The sequence below is a fragment of the Pipistrellus hanaki genome (assembly GCF_964339955.1).
Source record: "Pipistrellus hanaki genome assembly, chromosome: 4".
Taxonomy (NCBI): Eukaryota; Metazoa; Chordata; class Mammalia; order Chiroptera; family Vespertilionidae; genus Pipistrellus; species Pipistrellus hanaki.
Genome location: NC_140506.1, coordinates 73,585,592 through 73,608,185, shown reverse-complemented (window position 1 = coordinate 73,608,185; position 22,594 = coordinate 73,585,592). Strand labels below are relative to the sequence as shown.

The following is a 22,594-nucleotide window of genomic DNA, read 5'->3' as shown; positions in this document are numbered from 1 at the left end:
ATTTCCACAATGGACAGGGCTTTGGGGGATGGGGGGAATAAGAAAAACAAAAATGTTAAGGATAAAAATAGAAAAACAATGGCTCTGGCCAGTGTGGCTCAGTTGGCGCGTGGTTCTATACACCAAAGGGTTGCTGTGGGTTTGGTCCTGGTCTGGGTGTGTAGGGGAGGCAACTGGCTCAAGTTTCTCTCTTGCATCGGAGTTTCTCCCTCTCTTTCTCTCTCCCTTCCTTCCTCTCTATAACCAATGAACATACCCTGGGGTGAGAATTTAAAAAATAATTTTAAAAAATTAGAAAAACAATCACCTACAATATAGATTCTGGAGCCCCTATTTATTTGAATGACTGCTCAACCACCTAGAAGGCAAAAAGTCTACATGTTACATATTGTGGACAAAAAAGAGCCTTATACTAAACCTGACAAGTCATGGCAGGCCTTACCAACATAAATTCCTAACTAACGTGGGTGTGGGTCAAGGTGGTTAGTCACAGCCAAGGCCTGTAGCTTCCTTGATAAAGATCAGTCTTTAGCGAGCCTGTGGACAGTCTTTTAGCGTCTAGGATAACATTTAAAATGCCAGAGTAATCTTCTTTTCCAGACCCTCAGGGCACTGCTGGCATCAGAGTGACCACAGAACCCTTGTTATCTCATTGCCCCAATACTTCCTCTATGTGCTGTAAATGTTAAAGATTAACTATCCACCAATGGAAAGAAGTATGTTTCTTTATTTTCCCTTTTTAACCAATCCGACAGGTTTCTCCGCTTTGCTTTCTCCTACCTCCTTAATATACCACCAAGGGATTTCAAGTCATAGTAAATGATAATTATTATTCATATCTTTATTTGTTATTCATTATTATAACACGAGCTATGGGAGGAAAGATGAGTAAAATAGGTAGAAAATCAATCTAAAAGAATGCTCAAATCAGTTGTGACTAAAAAGTACCTATTTCTCTGAAGTGAAATTGAGTCACATCTTACAGAGGGACAGCTGCCTCATCTGCAAAATGAAAGTAATTCCCACCCGCAGCATTAATAAATGTCAAGTTCCAGGGCGCACAGAGGAGCCCACCCAATGGGAGCATCCTGAGCAATCGGGAAAAGTGGGTGCCGGCGGGATGCAGACGTCGGCTTTCTGCCACCCAGCACCACTGGACGTCAGTCCCGGTGGGTCCTGCATTTGGAGGAACTCTCTGCACAGGCTGCATGCTCCTTCCCCACCTTGGCGAAGCGGTTCTACTGGTCGCGCGGAGAGAAGACGTATTTTCACACAAGTCACGAGAAGACGAAAACCGCCAAACGTCCCTTGCGGGAGCGACCTGCTTTCTCGGAAGGCAAGGCGCTCAGGTCTCGCTTTCCTCTCTCTCCCCGGCCCGACGCCAGGTCTCCCCGAGCAAGAGCGGCCTTGCGCAACAGGACTCCGGCCGGTGTCATCTGCGCAGGCGCGGAAAGAGACGGCCAGTCAGCTTCCGCTCGCGCCCGGCGTCGCTCGCGTTCCCAGGGGCGGGACTTGCGTGATGGCGTCATGGGGCGGGGCCTCGGGCGGCGGGAAGCGGCGGCGGGAGAATGGAGATGGAGGAGAGCAGCAGTGGGGCGGCCGATCCAGGGGCCCAGGACCCTGCCCCTGCCCCCAGCAAGGCCCCCGGTAGTGCCGGCCACTACGAGCTGCCGTGGTGAGGGCCCTGGGAGCGTAGGTGGGCGAGAGGCGGGTCGTGTATGTGTGTGGGGGAACGGGGGACCCAGGAGAGCGGGAGATCGTGGGGTGCGGGGGGACCTGAGCGGAGCTGGAGGCTCCAGGGGGGTGTCCAGGAGATTATTTGGAGAGGGGGAGGGACACGGGTCGCTTAGCCCACCCGGGGTGGAGGGTGGCCGGTCTGAACCCTGGAAACTCAGTGTTGGTCAGAACATTGCTTACTAAGACCATCGGAAAACACAGATATTTTTACATTACGATTCATAACAATAGCAAAATTACAGTTATGAAGTAGCAATGAAAATAATTTTATGGTTGGGGGTCACCACAACATGAGGAACTGTATTAAAGGGTCAGGGCATTAGGAAGGTTGAGAACCACTGGGAAAGGAAGGGAGAGAGAAACATTGGTGGGTTGATTGGTTGATTGGTTGCCTTCCAATTTGATGAACCACGTCAACCTTTCCTGTGCACTGGGAAGACGATCAACCAACTGAGACCCTCTGGCCAGGCCCACCCCTCTTCTTGATGAGAGCAGATACGCAAATGGAGTGCAGTATAATTTATTGGAATATCTACAGCTGTGTTGTGCAGCCCCCCAACCACTAGCCGCAAGAGTCTATTGAGCCCTGGAAATGAGGCTAGTCAGAACTGAGATGGTCTATAAGTGTACAATATACATCTGGCTTTTGAGGACTTAGTATTAAGAAAAACTCATTAGTAATTTTTATGTTGAGAATGACAATATTTTTTCATATAAGGTTCAATAAATAATGTTAGTAAAATTAACTTCATCTGTTTTCTTTTACCTTTTGTAATGTGGCTACCAGAAAGTTTAAAATTACCCATGTGGCTGGCATTATATATATAATTTTTTTAAAAATGTAAGCTCTTATGGAGCTTACATTTGATAGAAAGAAGACAAAGTAAAAAACAAGTGCTGTGGAATAAATAAATAGCAGTGGTGTTTAGGGAAGGCCTTTGATGAGATGACTTTGATGATTTGAGCAAAGACCTGAACTCAGGAGTAAGGCATGTGACTGGAGAAACCTCTCAGGTAGATGGAGCAGCTATGAAGGCCTTGAAAAGAAGAGCATCTCTTTTCTTTTCTTTTTTCTTTTCTTTTTTTATAGAGAGGAAGGGAGAGGGATATAGAGCTAGAAACATCGATCAGCTGCCTCTTGCACATCCCCTACTGGGGATGTGCCCGCAACCAAGGTACATGCCCTTGAGGAGAATCCAGCCTGGGACCCTTTGGTCTGTAGTCCGACGCTCTATCCACTGAGCCAAACCAATCAGGACAAGAAGAGCATCTTTTCCTTGTTCAAAGTCCAGCACAAATTTCAGCTCCTAACATTCCCAGGTGGTGATTCCCTCCTCAGTGTCCGCAGCCCTTGGTTTTTATTAACAGAGTGGTCGGCAAACTCATTAGACAACAGAGCCAAATATCAACAGTACAATGATTGAGATTTCTTTTGAGAGCCAAATTTTTAAACTTAAACTATATAGGTAGGACATTGTTATTAACTTAAGTAGGGTACTCCTAAGCTGGCCTTTGCTAAAAGCGTCCTCAATCTGATTGAGGCATGTGGCTTGATTGCTGTGGTTTGCGACCACTGTTATAACAAGTTTAGCACTGTAGTAGTGGGACTTGCTAAGCTCTTATCTCCCTGCCATTTGGAAAGCCCTTCAGAGCAATCACCATCTCTTGCTTATCTCTGTATCTTCTGCTTTCCCCCCTTTGAGATCTCTCTCCTTTCACAGTGCTTGGCACTTGGAAGGGACTGAGGATGAAGAATAACTGAATAGGAAAAAGCATGCTTCCTCTGCTGGTCTTGGAGGGGAACTGTCTGTTTACCGTAGTATGTGACAAACAGGCTTCTTGCAAGCAGCTGTTTCCGGAGCACAGCTAGCACCTGCATAATAAATCAGGGGGAGTGTTGTAAAGGACTGAGGAAGTCCTGATGGTTAAATCATGCATATCTTCCACTTCTATTCTCACTGTAGAAAGTTTTCTCTCTAGCGTAGCTTGCTGATTCATTTAAAAGAGAAGCATTGTCCAGCCAGTGTGGCTTAGTGATTGAGTGTTGACCCATGAGCCAAGAGATCACTGTTTCAATTCCCAGTCAGGGTATATATCCAGTTTACAGGCTCGATCCCCGAGGAAGGAGATGGGAGTAGGGAAGGGCGTGCAGGAGGCAGCCAATCAATGATTTTTCTCGTCTATGTTTCTATCTCTCTATCCCTCTCCCTTCCTCTCTAAAAAAATCAAGAGAGAAGCCCTAACCGGTTTGGCTCAGTGGATAGAGTGTCTGCCTGCAGACTCAAGGGTCCCAGGTTCGATCTGGTCAAGGGCATGGCCCTTAGTTGTGGGCATATACCCAATTCATCGAAGTTTCTAACTCTCTATCCCTCCTCTCTCTTCCTCTCTGTAAAAAATCAACAAAATATATATTTTTAAAAAGATAAAAATTAAGAGAGAAGTATTGGTCTGATTAGGCCACTAGCCTGTCTACTCCACGTAGCCTAATAGGGTCACAAGATAGGCCTGTGGTTTCTGTCTAGCCAGCCCTGCTGTGCCCGCCTTGCCAAGTCTGCAGAAATTGGCAGGTAAAGCATGAGGAGGCCTGGTTACATCCATAGCTGCCAGGTCAGATGATGTCAGTGCTGTGCTCGCTTCGGCAGCACACATACTAAAAATTGGAACGATAGAAGATTAGCATGGTCCCTGTGCAAGGATGACACACAAATACATGAAGCATTATTAAAAAGAAAAAAGAAAAAACGATGTCAGTGCTGTGTGCTGGATCTCTGTTGTGACGGGCAGACTGTTGCTGACAGTGTCACATTGGTCCAGATGGCTCACTCTGGCCCTTCTCCAGCAACAACAGCTATTTCTTTGCTGTGGTGGGTGTGGAGCTTCCGGTGTGTGATTCTCACGCACTTAACTTTTCAAAGGGCACTTGGGCACCCCCTTAAATTTAAAACCTGCCACCATTTGGGGTGTGTGTGTGTGTGTGTGTGTGTGTGTGTGTGTATATATATATATATATATATATATATATATATATATTAATGTATATCACCTTACAAAGCTGAGGATTGCTGCTCTTTAGTGCTTCCTTTTGTGTAGCATGAAAATAGTTATGTCATCATCTTTTTATACATTTTCTTTAATACAGGGTTGAGAAATATAGACCAGTGAAGTTGAATGAAGTAGTCGGGAATGAAGATACTGTGAGCAGACTGGAGGTGGGTGTGTGTGTGTGTGTGTGTGTGTGTGTGTGTATATATATATATATATATATATATATATATATATATATATAAACTTATACCACATTATTGTGCCTTGATAAAGCTCACTACATTTGGAGCAAGACAGCCATGGTGGAGAATGGGGGCAAGCCATGGATCCAGAAGAGTTGAGGGAATAGGAAACATTCAGTTTGGAGATGCCTAGAAGTGGTGGGTAACTTCAGATGTTTGAAGGGCTGGCTTATTGGAGAGGAGTTATCGGACAAGAGCAAGGTTAGCAAACTTTCTGTAAAGGCAATTTAATAGATACCATAGGCTTTTTGCAAATACCTATATATATAAAAGGCTAATATGCTACGTCTCCGACTGTCCAACCAGTTGCTATGACATGCACTGACCACCAGGGGCAGATGCTCAACACAGGAGCCACTGTGACGTACACTGGCCATTTACAGAGAAATGGCACCATGGACCTGGCGCCCACAAAGCAACATTTGACTTTGATGAGATGACTGATGACTTAACAACAAGTGGGACACAGGCCCTGCTACTACCCTAGAGCAACAGCCCACCAAATCGCAGCCAACGCTGCCGAGACCCTATGGCACAAAATGCAGCCCACAGCCCAGCCCGGAAATGGTCGCTGTGGGCGCCAGGTAATGACATCACGTAGCAATGCCTGGCTTCCTCTTCCTAGCGACTAGCCTCCTTGGAGTTTCTTCAGCCCAGGAACACTACTTGCTTTATAGCTAGGTGCACACATTTTTTTATACTTTAACCAAATGTCTGTGAAGCGTTTTTCCGTGCCTCATCTCATTTGATCCTCATAGAAGTCCTGGAATAGGTTGATAGGAGACTCGGAGGAATCCTATTTTCTTTTCATTAGCCAGAAAATGGAGATTTAAAAGCTTAGAAATGACCTGACTGAAAAGAAGTAAGAAATAGTGGACTTTGAAAATGACTTCAGGTTTTCTCACTGTACAGAATATAGTCAAACACTGCTGCAGTTAAATATTTTACCCTTTGTTCTCCTGGTGTGATCTACAATAATAATCTGCTTTGTGTTGATATTTACTACTGTGTTGCTGATAATTACCTGAAAGAGAAGTTGGGGTGCTTCACTGTGCTGGAAAAAGTTTAGCTAAATCAGAAAGCAGATCTAATTAAGCAAATTAATTTATATATTAAGATATATATATATATATATATATATATATATATATATATATATATTTCACTGGTGCCAATCCCATGTGTCTGTTTCAATCTGTCATTATCGATAGTGAATTTGGTTGGCACTTCTATTATAGAGAAAGGGCAGATAGTGATATTAAAATATGTCTTCTGCCGAAACCAGTTTGGCTCAGTGGTAGAGCATCGGCCTGTGGACTGAAAGGTCCTGGGTTCGATTCCGGTCAAGGGCATGTACCTTGGTTGCAGGCATATCCCTGGTGGGGGGGGGGGTGCAAGAGGCAGCTGATTGATGGTTCTCTCTCATTGACGTTTCTAGCTCTCTATCTCTCTCCCTTCCTCTCTGTAAAAAATCAATAAAATATATTAAAAAAATAAAATAAAATAAAAAAATATCTCTTCTAATTAATTTCCTATCAATGTGCATGAATTCCTGCACCGGGCCACTAGTATAACTAAATTTGACAAATAACTTTATTTTTTCAACAATCCTTTAAAAATGTGAAGCCATTTTTAGCTAGGGGTATCATAAAAACAGGCCTCAGGCTAGATTACCTCACTCCCTTCATGTCCCTCCCTCCATGGTCTGCCAACCTCTGCCTAGAGGGACTAAGTGACCAGGCAGCTGGCTTCAAAATGGGCAGGCAGAAATGTTTAGCACTAAAGCAAGCTTTGAATTCCCAGCCATCTTTAGGCAGAATCTAGAAGAAGCCCAACTTTGTGAGTCATGACAAAGATAATCTCTGTAGTAATCGGTGCTTACACTATACTAGCTAACAAGGTATTTATTTATTTTACAAAATGCATTCATTTTACAGATATTTGAGTATGTTTTCTGGGACAGCTATGGTGCCATGTTAGGAACTATTGATATAAATAGATATGATTCCTGCCCAAGTAAGATTTTTAGTCTAATGGGGTAACATTAAAGTCAGCAGGCGACGTGATAAGCACTCTGCTAGAGGAGGACAGGGTGCTGTGGGAGCACATGGGGAGAGTTAACCCTCACAATATCTTTATTCCCAAGTGGAGGAAGTGATACCAAAGCTTGAGTGAGAGTTAGCCAGCTTGGAGGGGAGGAGTGAGAGAGGAGCAGGAATAGCAGGTGCAAAGGCCCCCAAGTGAGAAAGCTTGTTTTGTTCTTGGGTGGGATGCCATCTGATTGGAGTAGTACTTTCCAGACATTAATAGGCATTTGAATTGCCTGGGGGTTTGTTATAATGCAGATTCTGGTGCAGTAGTTCTGGATTTGAGGCCAGATTGTGCATTTCTAACACGCTCCCAGGGGATGCTGATGCTTCTGGTCCATGAGCCCCTGAGAGCAAGACTGTAGAGACCTGTATTGGGGTGTGTGAGAAATGAGCCCATGAGGTGGGCAGGATGCAGATTGGGCAGGGCCTCATGAGCCGTGTTTGAGAGTTTGGGCTTTATGAAGCCAACCTAGACACCTTAATTTACATTGGAAAATCCCCAGTGCCCTTCATCTTTTTTCTCCCAGCCCCACAACACATCTCCTCTCTGACAGCTGTCAGTCTGTTCTCTGTCTGTGGGTCTGTTTCTATTTCGTTTGTTGATTTATTTTGTCCATGAGATTCCATATATGAATGAAATCATAAAGGTGAAAGGATTAAGCAAACAAACAGAAACAAAACATAGATATGGCCAAAACCGGTTTCGCTCAGTGGATAGAGTACCGGCCTGCGGACTGAAAGGTCCCGGGTTCGATTCCGGTCAAGGGCATGTACCTTGGTTGCGGGCACATCCCCAGTAGGAGGTGTGCAAGAGGCAGCTGATCGATGTTTCTCTCTCATCGATGCTTCTGGATCTCTATCCCTCTCCCTTCCTCTCTGTAAATCAATAAAATATATTAAAAAAAAACAAAAACAAAAAAACATAGATATGGACGACAGCATGGTGATTGCCAGAAGGGAAGGAGGAGAGGAGGAGGTAGAAGGGAGTATAGGGGATAAATGGCGATTGAAGGAGACTTGACTTGGGGTGATGAACACAGAATAGTATACAGGTGAAGTATTTTAGATTGGAGCACCTGAAACCAATGTCATCCCAATAAATTCAATAAAAATAAATAAGAAAACAAAGAGTTTGGGCTTCATGATGAGAGCAGTAAAGAGTCATCCAATGGTTACAGGTAAAAATGTTATTATGTGTGTTTGAGAAAATTGGCTGTGGTTACCGTATGGGAAATGGGTTGGGGTAATTAGGAGACTAGGAATGTCTGAACCTTTGTAATGAAGGTGCTGTGTGGGGTAAGGAGGATGGCTCTGTTAATGGAGACAGTGACCTCCAGGTTCCTGGCTTGGGTGGTAGTGTTGATGGCATTGACCGTCCATGGAAGGGGAAATGTGGGTGGGGCCTCAGGCTTGTAGGGGGAAATGATGAATTCAGTTTAGAATATGCTGAGGTGAGTGTTCCATGGGCATCCGTATGCAGAAATTTGTAGCCATGTTTACTACACAGACTATTGGCTGGGAGGCTTGGCTCCTTATGGTTTACAGGTTAACCAGTTTTACGAACATTTCTTCTTTCAGGTCTTTGCACGAGAAGGGAATGTGCCCAATATTATCATTGCTGTGAGTACTTAGTCCTGGCCTGGTGATGTCTTGAAGTCTCATTTTCGCTTCTCTCTTGAGTGCTTTCTTGTGCGCAGAGCTCCTTGGTCAGGAGGCTTGTGGGTTGGGCTGGAGGGTTGGAGGGGGAGGTGAGTGTGAAAAGTGGGGAACAGTCCATAGGGAGTCATTCTGCTGGCTTGGAGCACTTACTGGCGATCTCGTTTGTAGGGCCCCCCAGGAACTGGCAAAACTACAAGCATCCTGTGTTTGGCCCGAGCCCTGCTGGGCCCAGCTCTCAAGGATGCTGTGTTGGAACTCAATGCCTCAAATGACAGGTACGTCTGGGAATTAGGACTGAAGGGCAGCAAGTGTTTTACATTTTGAATTGTTATAGAAAAGGCCTTTTTTTCGTTCTGTGTTGTATGTGGAGCTTGCCTAGCCAGCTTTATGTTTTCCTTTAATCCTTCCCAGTGAAATAGAATGGGAATTGCTGGCTCATCAAGGTGGCATCATAGGCACTAGACTTGATGGCTTAACTTTGTTAGTGGGAATTTTAAATATCATTTTTAATTGTGGTAAAATACACAATATAAAATTTACCATCTTGCTGATTTTATTTTTAATCCTCCCCCATATTTTCATTGATTTTTAGAGAGAGAAGGAAGGGAGAGAGAAAAAAATATCACTGTGAGAGAGAAACATTGATTGGTTGGCTCTCATATGTGCTCTAATTGGGGATTGAACCCTAAACCTAGGTATGTGCCCTGAATGAGAATCATCCCCAACCATTTGGTGTACAGGGTGACGCTCCAACCCATTGAGCGACCAAGTCAGGGCCAGCTTACTCATTTTTAAGTGTACAGTTCGGTAGTGTTAAATATATTCACATTGTTGTGTAGCTGATGATCTCCAGAACTTGTTTGTCTTCCAGAATTAAAACTCTGTACCATCCCCCCCCCCCCCCCCCCTCGGCCCCTGGCAGCCACCATTCTCCTTTCTGTATCTATGAACTTGATTTTATTGTAGATGCCTCCTAGAAGTGGTTTCATACAGTATTTGTCTTTCTGAGGCTGGCTTATTTCACATAGCTTATGTCCTCACAATTCATCCACGGAGCCAGTCTTTCCTTTTTAGGGCTGAATAACGTCCCTCTGTAAGGGTGGTCCGCCACGTTTTGCTTATTCATTCATCCATTGATGGATGCTTGGGTTGCTTTGATCTTTAGGACATTTGTGAATTGTGAAAATGCTGCTTTGATATGGGTGTATAAATATCTCTTTAAGACCCTGCTTTTAATTCTTTTGGATATATGCTTAGAATTGCTAGCTTATATTTGGTAATTCTGTGTTCAATTTTTGGGGAACCTCCATGCTGTTTTTCCTAGTGGCTGCGCCCTTTTACATTCCCACCAACAGTGTTCAGGGGTTCCAATTTCTCCACGTCCTCACTGACACTTATTTTTTGGTTCGTTGGTGTTAGTAGCCATCCTAATGGTATGAAGTGCTGGTTTACTTTTCAGACATAAAATAGAGTATTATGAAATGAGGACTTGTTAAATAAAAAGTCTTCAAAGTCTGTCTTTGGTTATTCCTTGGGGATGCAGGTCTCAGCTCTTTAATATTGTACTAATCTTGAAGATCTATGTAGACTTGAAACAGGCAAATGTCCTTGGAATGCAACTAACTGCTCGTCAGCTGTCATGAATGAGCCTGTAATCAGTACATTTTGTCAATGCTGATTCTTACTACCTCTTGTTCTTCTCACACTTGCATCATCAAACTCATTATTTTTGAAAACTATGTGACTCATAATTTTGTTGAAGAAAGAATAGCCCATAATTATAAAATACTTTTAATTTTAGATTTATAAAAACCTATTTGAATGATCAATACAGTGACTTTTTTGCATTTCTATATCACCTTTGTATACAAACCTGCCGTTAGCTTTTGATCACTTACAAACTGTACCCTGTAAATGTTGGTATACAAACATAAAAGATGAAAGAGTGCTGTCATGTGTTCTTTTATCAAAACAGAAGGTCAAATTCTTACGATAGGATATTGGGAATGAAGTCCTTCCTGTTGAGTGACTAGCCAGATATATTTAGTGTTTGTCCTTATTTAACATTTATACACCTAATGGAGTGATCACCATGGTAAGTCTAGTAACCATCTGACACTGAACAGTATTATTGACTGTATTCCCTATGCTGTACATCACATCCCCATGACTTACTGATTTTTAAAATATGGGACATTTCACAGATTTGTATGTCATCCTTTTGTAGGAGCCATGCTAATCTTCTCTGTGTCATCCGGTTTTCACAAATGTGTTGCCAAAGCGAACACACACCTTGATTCTTAAGTTTGAGAAAATTCACCTAGGATTTTGGCATCTGAGGAAGCATGATCTGAGATGTTGCTTATGTGATCAGTTTCACCATCATTAGAGGCCAGAGTGTTATTTGCTCCTCTTCAATCATTTTCTGATTTGTCCAATAATTATGAAACATCTTCCTGTCATTTTTTTCTCTTTGACATTGTGCATGAAAAATGATAAGTTTTGATGTTTTTTTTAGTTGGGGTCAGTGAAAACTTTAAAAAAGATAGAGCCGAAATCGGTTTGGTTCAATGGATAGAGCATCGGCTTGGGGACTGAAGGGACCCGGGTTCGATTCCGGTCAAGGGCATGTGCCTTGGTTGCGGGCATATCCCCAGTAGGGGGTGTGCAAGAGGCAGCTGATCGATGACTCTCTCTCATCGATGTTTCTAGCTCTCTATCTCTCTCCCTTCCTCTCTGTACAAAATCAATAAAATATATATTAAAAAAAATAAAATAAAAATAAAATAAAATAAAATAAATAAAAAAGATAGAAAAGACAGAGTATCTGAACTTTTTTTATGCCTTCTAGAAAGACAATATAGCCGAAACCGGTTTGGCTCAGTGGTAGAGAGTTGGTCTGCAGACTGAAGGGTCCCGGGTTCGATTCTGGTCAAGGGCATGTACCTTGGTTGCGGGCACATCCCCGGTAGGGGGTGTGCAGGAGGCGGCTGGTCGATGTTTCTCTCTCATCGATGTTTCTGGCTCTCTATCTCTCTCCCTTCCTCTCTGTAAAAAAATCAATAAAAATATATTTAAAAAAAAAAAAAAGATAATATAGTACCTCAAGAACACACAAAAAATGAAGTATGAGACAATAGTAATAGTATTTTTCTCTCTATTGCATTGTTCTTTTAGGCAATTCCATGATTCTTTTATTTTCTTATTATTTTAGTTATTTTTAGGATAGTTGGGAATAATTGGTGAGTAACCATGAAATAATTACTAGGATGATGAAATACCAAACAGTTTTAAGATACAGGAAGTATAAGATCACTAAGACTTTAAGATAAATCTGAGATTGTAAAATAATTCAGTGAACCCATATGGTAATTGCAAGGTAAAATGAATCTCATTATATTTTAAGCAGTAAATTTTTTCTTTGTTCTGAAAACCTCCAAAACGGAATAAAAGTAATGAAATTTCAATTCTTGGAAATAGAATTGCTCAAAAAGGAAACTTCAAAACTAAACTTGGGTCTGTGACGATGATGAGGGTTAAAGTTCCCACGAAGGTACCTGGTTTTGTTCGGAAGGTGACGGTTAATTCCGGCTTGTTGTTCCAGGGGCATCGATGTTGTGAGAAACAAAATCAAAATGTTTGCCCAGCAGAAGGTCACCCTCCCCAAAGGACGACACAAGATCATCATCCTGGATGAAGCGGACAGGTAGAGTGCTTTCCAAACGTTTGACCTTGATCTCTAAATCTCTTATCTGGCTCTATTAAGTCTAGAGAGAAAGCCTTGCCTTTGCACTTTTGTGGTATGTTTGCTTATCTTCAAAAGCAATGTAATAGGAGCCTGAGTCCTAAAGTCAACTTAATTAACTTATAAACATTTGTTAATATGTTTGTTCCAGCATCACTTACATGATGAATCATTTAAATTTTTTTTTATTGTGGTGAAATACACATAACATAAAATTTACCATTTTTAACCATTTTAGTGTATAATTCGGTGACATTTAGTACATTCACAGTGTTAGCCATCACTGGTATAAATGAAAAGTTTTAAATGACATTTTAAAAAAAGTAATTCAGATTCTTTGAAGAAAATTTAGAAAATATTATTAATATCTTGTTTTATTTTCTTTTTCTACGCTATATATTTTTACATGTTGAGATCATAATATATGTAATTTTTGTATCCTGTTTTTTTCTTTTAATATAAAAAGAAGTGCTCCACAATTATTATAATCTTGTTGGGAATATTGTAATTGCCATGTGATAGTACATAGTTCGCTATACCTTAACCTATTTTACTATAACATTATAGCCATCATTTATTAAGCACTTATATGTAAGCTTTACATTATCCCAGGTACTCTACATGTTATTATCTCACTTAATTGTCATCAACAACCCTCTGACGTAGGCAGTGTCATTATCTCCTTATAGGTAAGGACACTGAGGCTCAGATAATGTACCTGTGGTCCCCAAACTAGCAGATGAAAGAACTTCAAGGTGGGCTAGGCAGCCTGGCTGCAGAGCCTCTGCTCTGTGCCCACGTGCAGCCTCCCGTGGAAGACCCAAACAGGCTGAGGAGAGGCTGAGCATGCCCAGTCAGGAGGTCAGGTTCCCAGTCTCTGAGGGAGGGATTTGTGTCCCGCGGGCCCAGGTCACCGTTGCCAACTGCAATCTTATATTTTTCTTCTCAGCATGACTGATGGAGCCCAGCAAGCCTTGAGGAGAACCATGGAAATCTACTCCAAAACGACCCGTTTTGCTCTTGCTTGTAATGCGTCAGATAAAATCATAGGTGAGGGTCAGCGCTGGGTGTCTTGCGGTCTGCATGGGCTCAATTGGCTCTTTAGCAACAGAAGAGCAGGGACTTTTTGCTTGCCTGTTGTGAGCGAAGCACTATGCTGTGTAATCAACTTTTTAATTTAATCTTATATAATTATTTGCAGAGGTGTTATCAACTCCACATTAGAGATGAGAAAACTGGAGCTCAGGGAGGTTAATTTGCCCAAGGTCACATAGCAAGTGGAGGAGCTGAGGTTGGAACCCCACATCTTTCTGCCTCTTGCTCCATCACAAGCACACGTGACATTTGGGTATCTTACGCACAGGGTCATAGTCACTGCCCCTCTCCAGACATGATCCTGCACTTTCTGTGTGTCTGAGTACTGCACATGCACTGTGTCTGCACACCGGACTTGGTTACTGCCAGCAATTGCTTCACCTGTGAAGCCTGACATGTTAGTCTCCTCTCTGACCTGGCATTTGTTCTTCCAGGCCCCGCTCCATCAATTTTTTCCTCACGGTTTTATCTCCCCTCCCTCCCTTTCAGCATCGCAGTTTCCTGGTGGTTTCATATCCTTCTCTTTCTCTTTTTGTTTTGTCTTGTTAATCCTCTTCCCAGGATATTTTCCATTGATTTTTTAGAGAGAGTGGAGCGTGAAAGGCAAGAGTGGGGGGAGAGAGAGAGAATGAGAGAGAGAGAGAGAGAGAGAGAGAGAGAGAGAGAATCAATGTGAGAGAGACACATCAACACATCATTTGGTTGCCTCCCGCACAAGTTCAGAATGGGGCTGGGGATTGAACCTGCACCCCTGTACATATCCACAGCCAGTCAGGGCTCACATCCTTCCCTTTCTGATGCAGACTTCGGCATAGTCCAGCTTTCTGTCTCACCATTTCTCACAGCTCTTTTGTCCTGCCGTCCTTGCCTCACATCCGCCCACTAAACCCCACCCTGTGTGAGCTCAGCCATCTGACTCCCCCTTCTCTCCCTGCCCGCCCACCCCCCCCCCACCCCCCCCCCGCCCCAATAGTCCTCATCTCCCAGGGGCCAATGTGCACTAGCTGGTTATCAATCATGATGCCCCCACAATGTTGGTGGGCTCTTTGTGTTACCAGGAATCCTTTATGCCTTTTACCCTACCTAGATAGTCATTATTTGTTTATTAATTTAGTCAGCTATTCACTCAATAAGCATTTACTCTGGTGGTCTCAGTAGTTGGCGGGTACCATCAATATAGGTCATACAACGTTTAATGAGAAACATTCTCTACCTTCAAGACATCAGTGGTGTGGTGGAGGAAACTGCGAAAAGTTTTTGACTGATGGGTGTATGGGGCTTGTCTCCGTAGCCATGGGAACCATGAGGGCAGGGGCCCTGTCACACTTAGAGGCCTCCCCCAGTGCGTTTTGCTCAGGGCTGTGTGATCTGAACTTGCACGTGTTGGTGGAGTCAGCTCTGGCCTTCGCTTTTTATGAAAGTAATTTTTGTGATGCATACAGCATTTGGATTAACTTTAATTTTTAAAGGGATATAGCAAACAAATGAAATCTCTAAAGGAATTTATTTCTCAGCGTTGGAGGAAACGGTTTATGATCAAATTGCTGCAGAGCTAACTTGTGAAACTTAGTAGCCCAGTCTCTCTTTGGTTCCTGGAGCCATGCGTTGAAAGATGGGTGCACTTTGAGGAAGGCCACGCTGCCTTACTCTGACATATATTTAAATTCTGTGAATTCTGCTTTTGGAATGTCTCAAGAGATAAAAATTGACTAAAGGAAACTTCCATTGTAGTTAGAATATTAATGGCCTTAAAATATGTATTCCTGTTCCTAATGCTCTTTCTCTTGTCTGTGCTGATAAATCAGATATGCTAATAAGGTTCAGTTGTGAGGCTTCCTGCTTTCAGATAAGTCAGCAATTTTCACCTGATGTGTAAGACTTTTTAAAACATGCAATGCCTAGTTAGTCAGGAACACTGACCTCTTTCCCTCGATTGTCAAATAAAAAAATTACAGCCCATCCGGTGTGGCACGGTGGTTGGGTGTCGACTCATGCTCCAAGACGTTGCAGGTTAGATTTCTGTTCGGGGCGGATGTCCGGATTGCGGGCTCAGTTCCCCATTAGAGGGTGTGCAGAAGGCAGCCGATCAGTATTCCTCTTTCGTTGATATTTCTGTCTCTCTACCTCTCCCTTCCTCTCTCTCTGAAAAATCAATAAAAACATTTTTTTAAAAAAGTGGCAACAGCTAACACAACAATAGCCATCCAGTGTGAATGAATCAAAATTATACCTTTTTTTTTTTTGTCTTATCAGCAAAAAAGTATATTTTTGGAGTGCCGCAGAACTTTAGTATTAGTTTATGTGTGCCATGAAATGAAACAGGTTGGAAATAGAAGTCTTGTCCACTTGACAGATGTGTACACAGCATCTACTCTGCACGAGGCTACAGATCTGTGTGAGGCTCTGTCCCTGCCCTCTAGGAGCTCATGCTTGGATAGGGAGGGCCCCCCAAAAAGCAAGCCATGACCCACCCAGCACACACAGTGATTTGGGGCCACCTGGGCCAGCACTGGCTCACTGCCGGCTGTGGCATGTGGATGTCTCTATCTTAAAGGATCTTTCCCTTCTGGAAGCCGTGGCCAGCCCCGGTCATCCCAGGCAGGACTGGCTGAGGCCTCTCTTGTTGCTTATTGGTTAATATTTTGAAATTTAGTCTTAAATACTCAGTCACTGGTGAGCACCTGCTGGGCAGAGAGTGGTGCCAGCATGGCTGGGCTGTGCAGGTTGTGCAGCTGCTTCCGAGAAACTAAAGAAGCAGCAGGACGACGCCATCCTTGGCCAGGGGGCCTCACCCTCTTCCTGTCTCGTGCAGAGCCCATCCAGTCCAGGTGCGCAGTCCTCCGCTACACGAAGCTGACGGACGCCCAGGTCCTCACCAGGTTAATGAACGTGATCGAGAAGGAGAACGTGCCGTACACGGATGACGGTCTGGAAGCCATCATCTTCACCGCCCAGGGAGACATGCGGCAGGTGCGCTTAGTTACCGCCCCAGGCGGGACCCCCTGGGCTTGCCATGCCCCTTATTTTCAGGGGAAGAAGGAAGTGACGGCTGTGCAGAGTCAAGCATAGCCAGGGTGGGGAGCGTTGACCTAACACACTGATGGGACCTCGGGTTGATTGACAGCAGGCTTGCAAGGAGGGTGCTCCGTTAAAGAGGTGGGGCAGGGCCGAGACAGAAAATCACCCGGTCATTTTTGTTCCTCAACAGGCGTTGAACAACCTGCAGTCCACTTTCTCAGGATTCGGCTTCATTAACAGTGAGAATGTGTTCAAGGTACACAAGCTGGCTTGGGCATCACGTCTACAAAAACTGTATTTCTCTGCGGGGCCATGAGTGAAGGTGGGAAGGTGCTGGAAGGAAGGGGATGGACACGGTGCTGCCACTGGGGCTCACCCTCGGAGGGGGGTGCTTGTCTGCCTCCCTTGTGTCCCCCTGACTCCCTCACTGGAGAGTCGGGAGGAACTTTGGGATGTCACCAGGGTGCAATCAATGCACATGCTGCCGCTGCTGCCTCAGGCTGGTGCTGGCTGCTTTCCCGAGTGCTCTGGCCCACACAGCACCCCCGCACACACGCGTTCTCGTCAGCATTTTGTGGCCGAGGAAACAGGCCCAGGCAGCCTGCCCGAGACCGTCCCGCCGCTGGGGGCCAGGAGGGAGCACAGCGCTGTCCCCTCTGCGGGCCTGGCTGCCCCTGAGACTTCCCCTCCGCACTCCCTGTGCCTGGTGTGGGTATCAGAGCTCTGTGAGGATGAGCCAAAGATTCTCACCCTCCCAGGTGACAGGATTTTCCTTTTGGGAATACTTCTAGAAACTGCCTCATCCAACAGCTCAGTGTCTGATTTCTCCCTAATTTGGGGGTAAAAATTGGGTAGGGCTGTCCATGCGTTTCGTCTGTTGCTTTTTCTTTCAAGTTTGTGGGTAAAGAAAGCTGTGCTAAAAGCCTCTGCCTAGGCCTTGGCAGTGATGTATTTTCAAGGGCACTGAAAATAGTCACCTGTCCTGACAGGTAGGTAAGGGCTCGTTTCCTCCTGGAGCAAAGCATCGAGGGCTCTGCAAACCAGGATTCTGAGGGAAGTTCACTGAACTGGGAAGAGAAGGCCAAGGGCAGGTGTCGGCACTCCCTGGAGATACCAGAAGGCTGTTGTTTAGATTTACATGTTGGCCTGTGCTAGCGGGTGGGATCTAAGGCCTGGGGAGGGAGTGGCAGGAGGCAGCCTTTGGGCTCAGGGAGAGCTGCACCTGCACTCAACAGGCTGCTGTTCAGGTTACGAGAGTCTGGGACCCTGTCCCAGGAAAGACAATTGCGATTCCAGTGGGAGACCCGCCCAAAAGACCTCCCAGGTCTTAGTGGGTTCTAAGTGGTTCTGGGCCAGTGGTCACCCAAGGGCTCTGAGATGTGACTTACAATGGCTTAATGCTGCCCCTGAGCGGAGAGTCTTCAGGGGCCCTCGTTAATTCATCTTCTGTGGGAGAAATCGGTAACAGAATTGGTGTCGGAAGCCCTCCTCACCTCAGTAGGTCGACATCATATTCTTTTTACTTGGTGACTTGTTGGTGGTGAAGGGCTTTCCTCAGCCTGGTTCCGTTGCTGGAAAATTCAATGGGAAAAAACCAACCACGGTTTGAGAGGTTGGTTACGTAGATGGCCCAGAAGTGGGAGTGTCAGGGTCCTCCTCCGTGGTCCCCTCAGCGCTGACTCAGCTTCTTTTCGGTTTGGCCAGGTCTGCGATGAGCCGCACCCCCTGCTGGTGAAGGAGATGATCCAGCACTGTGTGAATGCCAACATCGACGAAGCCTACAAGGTCTGCTCCCTTCCGCCTCTCCTGAAACCAGGGGGACCTTCCTCTTCCTGAGCAGGGCTGAGGGGGTTCCCTGTGCTAGGGGCTCACACGCATCGCTCCCCTGAATTCCTAAAACGATGCTAGGAGTTGGTGCACCCTACAGATGAGAAAACCACGACAGAGGCTAAATTCCGTTCTCTATGCCAATTGTTTAAAAATGGTAGACCCGGAATTCAGAAGCATGTCCTTGTACTGTAATTATATTCTCTGCCTCAGGAATTGGTTCACCTGCACACGAGGGAAGACCAGCCCAGTGCCTCGCTTTGTAGTGACGCTGTCTTTCTCTGTTAAGCGGAGGTTTTCCCTCCATCCTCCTGATGAACATGGCAGTGAGCATCCTGGGACCCAGCAGTCCCCAGTCAGCCAGGAGAGGAGAACCCAGGGGGGTTCGGGCCTAAGTGTAGAATCATGTGAGCAGGTTCCAGTGGGCACCATGTGGTTCAGGTGACCTCAAGTCACATGGGTGGCAATGGTGTGATCTGGGGCCATTGGATGGATCACAGCCAGTTTCCCTGCTCCCACTAAATTAGGATAGAAGTTGATTGAGTTTAGGGCTGGGTTAGACCTAAGGTGAAATGAGTGCAAGGCAGGGAGACTGAGGTAGAGACCCAGGTACCTGGAATGGGCGTGAAGGAAACCTTCAGATTTAGGCACAGAGCTTCCCTGCCCCAGGATGCTGACACAAAGGCAAAAACAAGTGATTCCAGACCCTGCAGTCCAGGTGGCATGGAGTGGGGTGTTGAGAAGGCGGGAGGTCGAGACCACTGCTGTAATCCCTGCCCTGGCCAGGATGTTCGGGGCTGCTCCTGAGGGAGTGGGATAGGACTATAGCTAGAGAAAGCACTGCAGATACTACAGGGGTGGGGAACCTTTTCCTGCCAAGGGCCATTTGGATATTTATAATATATTGTAACATCACTCATGGGCCATACAAAATTATCAACTTAAAAATTAGCCTGCTATATTTGGTCAAACATTTAATTAACTCACCCCTAATGCCGTGGCAGGGCCAGACCAAATGATTTCATGGGCCTTATATGGCCTGCAGGCCGGACATTCCCCACCCTGACAGGGTTCTCCTGCTTCTGCTCTGGGGTACACTGGTTTGATTAATGAAGTGCTTAAGAGGCTCGGGGACAGTAGTAGACTTTGCAATACATTTAAAAACATTTTCAGTATTATCTGTCTGAATGCTGGAAAAATCAGCCCAATTATCTCCATGTGATCTATAGGGCGTGGCCCACCAGCTCCATGGTGCTCAGCTGATGCTCAGAATCGCGTGGGTTTTCTAGGATGAGCAGTGTGACCCGCCGAGATTTGTGTGGCTTTAGATTCATTTCCCAAGTGTCCCTGTCCTGTTCGGGTTCAGCGGCTTCAGCGTGTTCTCTCTTGTGTAGATTCTCGCTCACCTGTGGCATCTTGGCTACTCACCAGAAGACATCATTGGCAACATCTTCCGAGTGTGCAAAACCTTCCAAATGGCAGAGTACTTGAAGCTGGAGTTCATTAAGGTCAGTGGGGGTGCAGCCGGGCCCCTCTCCTCAGGGGTTCCTGCCACGCTGTGGCTCCCTCTGTTTCACTTGCAGGCCTGGCGTCAGGAAGATGCTCAGCAGTGTCCCCAGCTCCGATGGAGGCGGGCGGCTGCCTGTCCTGGGGCTGAGAGTTTGTTTAAGCCCGTTCTACCCATCAGTGACCTACTGTTCCTCAGGATGACTCTTCATTAGAGCTTTGTGTGTTTATAATCTTTAAGTGTTTATAATTGATTGAGGTACAGTTTACATAGAGGAAAATTCAGCCTCTTTAGGTGCATCCCGTTGACAGCATTCAGTTGTGTAAACACAACTCTCTAACCCCCCAACTTTACATGCCCCTTTCCTCTGTCACCTGGAAACCACTGATCGGCTTTCTCTTTGGGGGACAGAATTTTCCAGAATATTATACAAGTGGAATCAAGCAGAAACATAGTCTTTGAGCCTGGTTTTTTCACTTAGCTGAATGGACTTTGTATTTGTTCACATGTTTGCTGCGAGGGTCAGTGGGTTATTCCTTTTTATTACTGAGGAGTAGTCACCTCCAGTGTATGGAGGTGCGGTTGCTTGGTCGAATGGTAAGTCTAAGTGTAACTTGATAGGGTGGCTATAGCATTTTGCATCCTGTCAACAGTGGTGAGCATTTCAGCTGATCCACAGTCCAGCCAGCCCTTGGAGTGCTCAGTCGGATTTTTGGTCGTTGCCATAGGCTTATAGAGGCTTTCATTTGCATTTCCCAGTAGCTAGTGATGTCGAGCACTTTTTCATGTGCTTATGGGCCATCCCCAATCTTGGATGAAGTATCTGTTCAAATCTCCCCAGTTTGTAATTGGGTTGTTTTCTCATTACTGAGTTTTGTTGTTGTTTTTATCCTCACCCAAGGATATTTTTCCATTGATTTTTAGAGTGGAAGAGAGAGAGAGAGAGACAGAGTGAAACATTGATGTGAGAGAGACACATCAATTGGTTGCCCTCTGCGACCAAGGTACATGCCTTGACCAGAATCGAACCCAGGACTCTTCACTCTGTGGGCTGATGCTCTATCCACTGAGGCCAAACCGGCTAGGGCTCATTACTTAGTTCTGAGTGTTCTTAATGTATAATCAGATATGTGTAATATAAATATTTTAATATTGCCTTTTTTAAATTTCCTTAACAGGATCTTACAAAGAAATACCAATATCCTTTTAGGTTTAAATTCAACTTTAAACATAATCCATGACAATTTAGAGTTCATTTTCTAGTTGGAGTTAGAATTCATTGCATCAATTTTGAGTAAACATTAGTACAGATTAAAAAAAAAAATCTATTCCTCACTTACTAACCAGATTTAAATTTCACTTGTTTTTAGGAAATTGGATACACTCATATGAAGATAGCCGAAGGTGTGAACTCTCTTCTGCAGATGGCAGGGCTCCTGGCCAGGCTGTGTCAGAAGACAATGGCCCCGGTGGCCAGTTAGAGCGGAGAACTCATTGCTGGGCTTACAAGAGTCCCTGGGAGACAGGACTCACAGCCTTCTGCTTTGGGAGAAAATGCCCAAATTGGGACTCGCCTTTAGTAATTGGGACTCGCCTTTTCGTAACGTGCTGTGGCCCTCCCTGTGCTTCTACACGTGTCTCCAGAAGCGTTTGCATTCAGCCCCAGGCTCTGGGACTCGGTGACGGGGAAAGGCCGCAGAGAATGTCCAGGGCACAATACCCAGTCTGGGTGTGTGTTGGCATTTTAGCTAATAAAACTACAATTTTTCAGCAATAATGTGGCAGTGCAAGACTGCAAATTGAGCCAACTTCCTGTCTCTGCATGCTGCTTGCATCCTGCAAGGAGAAAGGGTGATTTAGGTGACAGACTGGATAAGCTAACATCAATTTTTCTAGAAGCCTGGAGGACAGTTCCCTGGGGTGAGGGCAGGGTTTGTTGTAATTTACTATTTAAAAAAATACTCAGAACAGCTCGGGGCCATGAGCTCTTTAGAAAAGGAAAAGGGGCATGGAAAACCGCCGTGTCACGTTGTCTGTGCAGTGCTTGTTGATTGGAATTTCCCAGTAAACTTTGTATTCACCTGTAGAATTGCTTTTTTTTTTTTTTTTTTTTTGTAAGATACTATTTTTTTAAATTATGAAAAATATCAGTTTCCTCTGTATTCCTACCACCCCACTCAGATTGTTCTGAAACAAATCCCAGATGCCACTTTAGAATAGCATTGTTTGTGTGTTTGTGTAATTGATTTTGGAGAGAAAGGGAGGGAGAGAGAGAAACATCTATCAGTTGCCTCCCGTAACCAGGGATCGAGTCCACAACCTGGGTATGTGCCCTGACGAAATCAAACCAGTAACCCTTCAGTGCACAGGCCAGCACTCCCGGGGGCAGGGCTAGAACGGTGTTTTCCAGGGAGTGGGGTTGGGAATCACTCATCCTATGATTAGTGGTCTTGGGAGAGGCTTTGATTAAAAGGCTTGTGTGACACGCTGGTTCTTCCCGCCTGTGTGTTCCCTGACGAAGGCCACAGCACTGGCCGTGTGTCCGTGCTGCCTGTAGTGCTGGAACAGCTGGGTGAGCCCAGCAGCTTTCTCGCTGCCCACGCTCGGTTCGAGCGGCTCTAGTGCCCCT

General features: G+C 45.0%; 1 protein-coding gene across 1 annotated transcript; it reads left to right on the top strand.

Annotated features, from left to right (window-relative positions):
- Positions 1–1,519: 1,519 nt before the first annotated feature.
- Positions 1,520–22,449, top strand: RFC2 (replication factor C subunit 2; the record flags this gene model as incomplete). The annotated part of the gene is given in 12 exon segments (XM_084882044.1): positions 1,520–1,555; positions 1,557–1,675; positions 4,877–4,946; positions 8,693–8,734; positions 8,942–9,048; positions 12,378–12,479; positions 13,468–13,568; positions 16,426–16,583; positions 16,822–16,887; positions 18,336–18,416; positions 19,853–19,966; positions 21,336–22,449. Coding segments are annotated over 12 exon segments (1,107 nt in total). The 3' UTR covers positions 21,447–22,449.
- Positions 22,450–22,594: the final 145 nt, after the last annotated feature.